Consider the following 8596-nt stretch of genomic DNA (forward strand, 5'->3'; position numbering starts at 1 on the left):
ACCAATAGACAGGCAGAGTGTAAAACGCTAACGAACGCTACGTTTCGTGAATCTGTGACCTGTCGGCATCATAACGTCATTTTCCTCATTAGCAATAGATCGCCCGCCATTTTGTTAGTAAAAGAAGCGGGACTGCGGCACTTTGTTTTAAATGCACGTGTAGTGAGATCTGTAACAATATTGAATTAGAATAGTGTCTTTAAGAGATAAGATGGTACCGGTAAGTTTAATATTTTATTTTTACTTGTCTGTTACGTAAATCGAATGCTATTTGTTAAATTACGTCTTGTTTGCAGCAAACCAAAGTATTCGTCGGAAGCTTGCCCCAGGGCTCCAAGCCGGAGGATCTCAGGAAATTGTTCGAGCGATTTGGTGTAGTGACGGAATGTGATATTATGAACCGCTGCGGATTCGTGCACATGCAGACCGAAGAACAAGCGTCGGCTGCCATCCGAAGCTTGAATAATACCACATTTAACGGCGGCGTGATAACCGTAGAGAGAGGCCGCATTAAGGAGCGCGGGCAGCGCGGCGGCGGCGCTCGCGGCGGCATGAGGGGAGGAATGCGCGGAGCCATGGATAGGCGCGGCGGAGGACCCATGCGCGGTGGTCCTCCGACACGGGACGCTCCCTACATGAGGGACGCGCGTCCGATGGGACCGATGCGAGGCGCAGACATGCGCGGGCCTCCTATGGGCGGCGGAATGCCGATGCGAAACGGTATGGGCGCGCCTCCTTACGACCGCAGTATGGAACGGCCGATGGGATACGACGACCGCGGGTATAACGGCTACGGCGGCGAGGACCGGAGAGGGTTCGCGCTGATGGATGGGCGCGGACGAGACCAGTACGGCGCGCCGCCCATGTACGAGGAACGCCGGGGCTACGGCGCCGACGACATGTCGGCCATGTACGCGGATGACCGGCGCGCCGGCATGTACGGCGACGAGCGGGACCTCATGGACCGGCGCGCGCCCATGCGCCCCGGCCCCATGCCGCCCGCCTACGAGCGCCCTCCGCCACGCGCGCAGCCCATCCCCACCGCCGAAATGTTCAGCAGGCGCTCACCGCCGCCCATGTGAGTACATCCATCCGATATACACAACTACGTCTTCTTACATCTGACCAACATTGTCACATACTTGTTGTAAAGATAAATCTATATCCTTGATGACCACTGCACTAGTGTAGGTACATTGATTAATTTTTAAAGACATTTTCTGTTACCCAATTTTAACATAAACTTTGTCTTTAATTCTCTCTCTATTTATAATAATAAAATTAAAAAGAAATTATCTGCCAGCCACATAATTTATACTCTTCATAATATCTGGTAACTTTTAATATAACTTTGCAGGCGAGGAGCAGCAGGTGTCTCCGGGGGCTATGACCGGGATCCCTATGCACAGCAGTACCCGCCCATGGGACGGTGAGTTTTTTTACCTATATCCTGACACCACACAATCATCAACTAATTGTAGATACCCTACACATAGCACAAAGTCTCTAAACATTAAAAGTTACAGCATTCATTGCCAAACTGACACTATCTATCGACTATTAACACTGGCATTATATACTCACTTTAAATATATGTGGCTTGTTCAAATAAGCAATGAGAGTAATTCATACGTAGTGATTACTATATTATGAGAAAAATAGGTTAAACAGCCAAATATTTGCCATGACTACATTTTCTATGGTAATTCAGACCACTGCATCAAAACACTACAAAGTTTACTTGAAGAAAGCTATCCAGGCCTTGGATATGTTTAATTTTCAACTTGCACTAGAGTATTAGGTTGCAATTTTATGCAGACAATCTCTATGATAAACTGCAATCTATGCACACCTAATATTTAGGAACAATATTGTTCTGTGATTAAATTCAATTGTAATTAAAAAATAAGGCAACATCTCACCAAAACAATATTTTTTCCGTCTTCCATTAAGTCTTTAATGAGTGGCAATCAAAACAAAGTGGTGTTATTTTTGAGGCCTAAATATAACCAGATCATGTTGATGTGCTGTGTAAATTGAATTAAATTTGTTGAATGATCCACCTTCATTCCTAGTCAAGTGATGATTCATCGGCCGGAGCAGGTGATTACATGTTGCGAGTTTTATAATGTTACGTGTTGCCGGGGCTCGCAGCCGACCCAACATTGGCAGGGAATGTTTTTACTGCAACATTGACGGGACACCCAGGGCACCCAACGTTACCTTGTCTTTCGGAACCGCGTAGCTTTGGCGAGCACGGCTGACGACTCGTTGAGCGCAGAGCATATCGGATCCCGCAGCGCAACCTCAGCAAAGCCTCCGGAGCGATATTGGCAATCGTTGTGGGTCGCGGCCCCGGCCCGGGCGCGCCGTCGGCGACGCGCTGTGTTGAGTGCTGATGTTCCCTGTTGGTCGGTGCGCTCCGTGCGACAATGTTCTAAGGTGCAACCATTTGTTTTAGGGGGAGCCACACGGGCTGGTAAGGGTCGTAACGGTAGCGCGCGGCGACGACGCCGGGCGCAGGCGCGCCAGACCGTGCTTAGGGAATTCGGTTGAGGCACGGCTCGGTTGGGGGAGGGGGAGGGGATGTAGAGATAGTGCGGCACGCCCGCGAGCACCGGCCGCGGCGCCCGCGAGCGACGTTACGTGTAGTGTTAAGCAATAGAGCCGGCGCAGTGACGGCGGCGGTAGGCGCGGTCGGGCGGAGCGCGCGCCGCAATCAAATTATGTTTCAATCATTTTAATCATAATAAATGAACAATGGGCCAGCGCCGCGGCGTTCATTTCACCCGCAGACGTCGTCCGGCTGTTCGATTTGTATCAAATATTCATTTTTGTAATGATAAGATTTTAAAATGTTTAAGATGTATTTTAAGCTGTATTATATTTTCCTTTAGATTAAATTCTTTACCATTTATTTTTTTTTTATTTATGTCTTCTGACATGGAATGTTCCTCCCCTCCGTTACATGCGGCTCTCGCGTCTCCCGCGCTGCGGCCCCGACATTCCGGCGAGGATGCTTAGTGCTAAGTGAGGCAGCAAATAACCGGCGCCATTGGCGACGTCGCCAAGTAGCGTGTGCGTAGCATGTCGGTCCGTCGTACTGCGCGTGCGCTCCGCCGCATTGACGAGCGCCTCACGGCTGCGCAGGCGCGCGTGCGGGACCCTCCACACTTGTAGGGACGGGGGTTGCCGGCGCTGCGATGCGCTGCGTGAACTGAAGCGTTGCGGTCGCGCCCGGTACCGCGGTACGCGTTAGGCGACGCCGACAGAAGACATGGATTGCGTTACCGAATCGTAAGTACGGCCGGCGCAGCTGCCGCACGCCCCGCTGCGGACTCCGGACGGCCACGTGGCGCGCACTGGCAGGCCTGACTCGTAAGTAAAGCTGGCCGCGTGCGCAGCCAGCGCTCGACTGCGAGGCGAGGCGAACGACCACCATCGGATCTGACGCTCGTCGGCGGAGTTATCTATAGCTGTTTTGAATCTGTTGCGCAATTTTATTATAGAACTAAATGCGAACCAAAATATGCACAAAGCTAAAGCCGAACTGAGCGCCAGCGCATACGTACGACCAAGAGCGGCGCCGTCATAGTGCGTGCAGTACGTCGACAGCCGCTTGATACGGAAGGCGGCGGGACGTTCGTTCGAAAGGCGCACGGAGCGCCGCCACCGCGACGCCTGCGCATCGGTCATAGGCTTCTCGCTAGGATTTACAATTCTTTATTGCCTGTACTAACATTTATTTGTGTTTAACAGAATCTGGTATCCCGCATGAACAAGTGCCTGAGATAGCCAGAAGAACACTGCTAACCGAATTGTTTTGTGTGCGGGGGGTAATTTGTGCCGAGGCCCGGGGCGGAGGCGCCGCGACGTTGCCGCGCGGCGTCGTCTGCGGGAGAATCTTTCTCGCGAGGAGTGGACGAAGGCTTCACGATAAGGCGCAGGATAAAATGTCTGCCGCGACAGTTGTAATGGCTGAATAAAGATATCTAACAGTGATTTCGTTTTATTTTCTTCCTCATATAATTAGTTTACTTTTGAACTGCTGTGGTAATAAATACCCTGTGTAGGGTTTACTTTAAAGTTACATATATATATGTAAAAAGCTAACTAGATAGTTATCATTTACACATAAAAGAAGCGTTTTGTGTGCGCAATGCCTTGCTGGCACCGATTAGTGTTCCTCGAGCCTGCACTAGCAAGCAGCCTGGCTAAATAAAAGTTGGCTCCTGCAGTTGCTGAGCTGGGGTGACTTGCGTAGGTGGTGTGCGAGGTGTCTATACTGACATTTAGATAGGAGCTCACTACTGCTACACAACCAACGTGTGATAATAGGGCTCCTTCAATTGGCACGTCGCTGAGCATGGAGGTGCACTTATTTCGGACGCGTCGCTCACACAATTCTAATTTGCTAAGGACCTCCATTAAACCTATATTACGTTTAAAAGTACAACAGGTGATGATACTTTTAAGAAGGAATGTTAGATACCTACTTCACCGCATTCCTATGATTTAAGAAGGAACCGAGAGTTTTCCTGCAGGCAAGCGCACTGGTACGTAAACTAAATTTTTTTTTACGACGTAGCAAGGTTTAACGAAGTTTAGAAAAATCACGCATTCGTCGCGCGGGTGAAATCATAAATAAAACTAAAATGAACGTCCAGTGACCGTCATGCAAGTTAGTTTACAACTTGGAAAAATAAGTGACAAGTACCTGTACTTGTCACCACGCCACGTACCGCCTTGTCATAAGTTCGATTATTCGTCGTTTTGCAAAACTAATCATCCACTGCCTGCTGGTTCTCAGAAGTTTGTGGGTGACGTAAAAAAGTCTTCAGTTGAAACCAAATTACCTTTAAATTCCATTGATTTCAATGTGAAGTGTTGATTATGCAAAGTGCTTGTAGTAACAACTGCTAGTTGTATTTAAATGAAAAAAAGTGAAAGCTTAAATATTTATTTCATAAATCCGAATAACTACAAAACTTTTAAAAATAATTCGTTTGCTTAAGCTATAGCTCTATAATGTATGTTTTGTTACATCCATAACATTAGTTTTCCTAACATTATACTTAGAAATAACCAACTGACGGACGTATTTCCTTAATAAACCCTAATTAGTCCTGGAATATAAAGAAGTTGGCGAGTGTCACCTGAGCGAGTCCAGGTACAGCGAGGCGTTGTTGATGGAGCGAATGAGCTTGGCCACCTCGCTGTTGATGCAGCTGCGCACGAGCTCCGCCACGTCGTAGCCGACCATGACGCCGCACTCGCTCGGGCTGCAGCGGAAGGCCTCCAGGATCTTGGCCATGACCTTCTGCGAGTCGTTGTGGTGGATGACCTTGTGCGATATGCGCTTGGACTTCCAGAACAGGCCGTCGGCGGCGGCGGTCAGGTTGGCGGACACGACGTCGTTGCTGCGGTGCGGCTGGCCGCGCGCCCGCCGCCCCAGTAGGTAGCCTGCAACAACTTCACTGTTTTGAGCTGACTAGGTACTCGCCGCTGTTAGCGCAGGACGCAGGGACCAGTTGCTCGTAAAGTCAAAATCACTTAACTAATTTTCAATGGATCGCATCGGTTTTTTTTCTGGTTTCGGCGTTTCGAGTGCTCTGCAGCACCCATGGTCTGCAGAGCACTCGAAACGCCGGATGGAACGCCTGGATGAGCATGCGATTTCGTACGCTCATATTTATCCCGGGGCACTTTCAAACTTTTTAATTATTGTTGTAGATCCGATATACCAAAGAAATAATCAGCGATATATGTACAATGATAATAATACATACATACATTTTATTACAAGAGATTTTTAATGACTACGTAAAATGAAGTTTCATTTCATGAAAATTTATCGTCTCGTTGAAACTGCGACGACGTATTATAATATTATTAGTTAGGTTTATAAATTAACATTTTATGTTACGTATATAAAGGGAAACTTTATTTATTGTTCAAATAATTGTAGCAGCAATTTAAATTATTTAATGTAAAATTACGCCAGTGTTCATCCAAATATGCAATGGATGCCGACAACAAAAGCTTAGCGGTCAAGCGAAGACGCAACCAGGCGCGATTATTAATAAAAAATATATCTAGCACAACTGCCGTTGGGAACGACCAGCCGGTAATCAGTGATGGACTGCAAAACGTTTTTTCTTAGTGGTCTATTAATCAGGCCGCTCACTAATAACTAAATGTAATGAACTTATATAAACTAAAAAAAATGGATTGAAGATGGAAGTAAAAGCATCTGTTTACAATTTTGACATGAATATGTAAATATTTGTTTTAAAGTAAATGAAATCCTACCATAGAAAACAGATGTGTTTCACGTCCCGTGCGTTGGCGCGGCGAACTGAAAACTTAAGATGTGTGACGACGGGGACGCCGCGCCGCGTGCAGCGCGCGGGCTGCTAACTAAAGAAATCATCACCTCCGAATATGCAGAGGACGCCGATGAAGAACACGATGGTGGCGCAGAGCCTCTTGGTGACGTGCGGGGCGGAGCCGCTGCAGGAGCGCCGGTGCTCGGTGGTCATGTTGGGCGCGGGTGCGACGCGGGGGGAGGGGGCGAGAGAGGGCAGAACCCGCGCCCGATTTCGACACGACGCTCCTGTCTCGCGATATATTTAGACGATGCGCCTCGGCGCCACGGCGCGCGCCGCTCTCAGAGGTATTTCTTTGTTATCCGCGCACACGTGTGTCTCGTGTCTCATTCGCGAGCAGCCAATTTGCTGGCATCAATAAGAGTCCATCAAAAACAAGTTCATGGATTACCAAATGATGAATACGTTTGTTTCAAGATTATAAAACATTCAGTAAATCATTCAGTAGTGCTTCGCCACTCGTATTTCGATACTTCGTTATATTAACATGTCATTTTTTATTTCCGCCGATTTTTAAATAAATTTCATTTTTTTAGCCTTGCATTAAAACACAGATGATAGTTAAAAATAATTTATTTCTGTACATAAGATGTGAATAAAACATTGTCGCGACGCAGCGCCGAAACTTATTGTCGTAAAATCGCTCATAAACTTCTTGACACGAGACCACGCGTCAGCTGTGCGGTTCGTAGATATACCGACTCTGAAGTGAAATGTTAGACCATTTGACTATCGGCCACATTTTTAAAATTAAAAACTTGTGTTCTAAAACACAGGCAAATTATGAATATCGATATTCCTAAAAACAGTTCATAAAAAATATTTTGGGTAACAACGCTATTCACTATTCGATTTGTAGTTCACAGTCCAAGTGTCAATTCGGTGACGTGATGGCTGACAGTTCATGTATGGTTTTTAGGCAGCTTAGAGTATGTAAAGCAAACAGATATTTACGACATGAGTTTTAGTCGTATCCTCGCCACTGATACATATTTTATTAACCTTAAGCCAGATGGTTCTTGCTCCGTTGGTTTCATGCCTGACAGACAACCTTCGAGTTCTTGAATCTAAAGGGCATAATTTGAAATGAGACGTACAGGGCGAATAACTACAGGCGCAAAAGCTTTAAATAAGTAAAGGTTTATCTCATTAACTATCAATAAATGTATAAGGCACACGCTGTCCAAAAATAATAAATAACGTAATGTGTCAAAATAATTTCTAAAGTTCAGATATTCTGATAAGAATTAAAATTAATTACGCTTAACTATCAGTCTCTGCAGACCTCGTAAGACTGTAAATAAATCAATGAATATAATATATATATATATATATATATATATATAAATGAATAATATTTCAGAGTGATCACTTTACACGGAGTTTATTGGAAAAAGGTGTAAAAGCTTTTAAAGTTTTTGCTCTTGCAAATATTTTATTCTTACGCAGTCGTTCATTTCATTTGTGGTGCTATGGTCTTGTTAAAGCAGGGCCGGGCAATGGACAGCCATGTTATTTTGGTATCGTAAACGGGTTCAAGATTCACAGGCCGCCCCCAATTACGATGAGGGATCGAATGGAAGCCAGATTGCAAGAAACTGAAAAAGAGCGAGCACCGAACAATGTGATTAGGACTGCTCTGCTGCGAGCACGCGATCAACAAGATACTCATACTTTCGTACTAAGCGAGCTATAGTCTTCCCTGGTGGTGAAGTAGTAAGGTAAATTAGAATCGGCGTAACGAAACCTCGACATAGTGTGCCGTTTAAGAAAAGAAATATATATTTATTTAATTAATTAAGGGTAGTGAATGTTGGCATTAAAAAAGGCACACAAAGAAAAATATACATGTATTTAATTATTTAACTAAGGGTAGTGGGCAGAAGGCCTGGTCTAATTTTGCACCGCAGTTCGGTACTCCCCTGATGGTGGTGGTAGCCAGCCGCACGATCTCCCAGGACTGGTCAGGCGGCAGCAAGTCGAGAGCAGGGAGCACCGGTAGGTTGCAGTATGTGTCGGTTCCGGTGCACGGTGAAATAATTTCAACGGTGTAACACTTGCAGTGTAAACTTGCAGTCTAAAACTCGCAGTGTAAAACTTGCAGTGTAAAGATAGCAGTATAAACTTTGCAGTGAAAACCTTGCAGTGTAAACCTTGCTGTCTAAAACTCGCAATGTAAAACTCGAAGCGTAAAACTTGCAGTGTAA

The 8596-nt window shown here is 46.0% G+C and overlaps 2 protein-coding genes across 3 annotated transcripts; one reads left to right on the forward strand and one right to left on the reverse strand.

The window, feature by feature from the left end:
- Positions 1-17: 17 nt before the first annotated feature.
- LOC137919864 (RNA-binding protein 4.1-like) lies at positions 18-4002 on the forward strand. 2 transcript variants are annotated; one of them, XM_068763078.1, is made up of 4 exons: positions 18-220; positions 297-1078; positions 1358-1429; positions 3760-4002. In XM_068763078.1, exons 1-4 carry the CDS (start codon positions 212-214, stop codon positions 3776-3778), a joined length of 882 nt encoding a protein of 293 aa, XP_068619179.1. In that variant the 5' UTR covers positions 18-211; the 3' UTR covers positions 3779-4002. The 2 variants fall into 2 exon arrangements, with proteins under 2 accessions (XP_068619179.1, XP_068619178.1); XM_068763077.1 differs by lacking the exon at positions 3760-4002 and adding an exon at positions 2462-2580 and having other exon boundaries at positions 19-220.
- Positions 4003-4981: 979 nt separating this feature from the next.
- LOC137919983 (uncharacterized) lies at positions 4982-6542 on the reverse strand. Its single transcript, XM_068763216.1, has 2 exons — positions 6437-6542; positions 4982-5463 (listed from the first exon to the last, which is right to left on the reverse strand). Exons 1-2 carry the CDS (start codon positions 6540-6542, stop codon positions 5153-5155), a joined length of 417 nt encoding a protein of 138 aa, XP_068619317.1. The 3' UTR covers positions 4982-5152.
- Positions 6543-8596: the final 2054 nt, after the last annotated feature.

This window comes from Battus philenor, unplaced genomic scaffold, assembly GCF_028537555.1.
Source record: "Battus philenor isolate CCGP_79_NKW_IND1 unplaced genomic scaffold, ilBatPhil1.0.hap1 SCAF_17, whole genome shotgun sequence".
Classification (NCBI taxonomy): domain Eukaryota; kingdom Metazoa; phylum Arthropoda; class Insecta; order Lepidoptera; family Papilionidae; genus Battus; species Battus philenor.

Bases quoted from the DNA above. Each gene is read 5' to 3' on its own strand.
- LOC137919864 (XM_068763077.1), top strand. The intron at 1,079-1,357 runs GTGAGTACATCC...ATAACTTTGCAG, and splicing joins AGGCGCTCACCGCCGCCCAT to GCGAGGAGCAGCAGGTGTCT. The intron at 1,430-2,461 runs GTGAGTTTTTTT...CATTTGTTTTAG, and splicing joins CAGTACCCGCCCATGGGACG to GGGGAGCCACACGGGCTGGT.
- LOC137919983 (XM_068763216.1), bottom strand. From the start codon at position 6,542: ATGACCACCGAGCACCGGCGCTCCTGCAGCGGCTCCGCCCCGCACGTC. The intron at 5,464-6,436 runs GTGATGATTTCT...AAGTTGTTGCAG, and splicing joins CGTCCTCTGCATATTCGGAG to GCTACCTACTGGGGCGGCGG.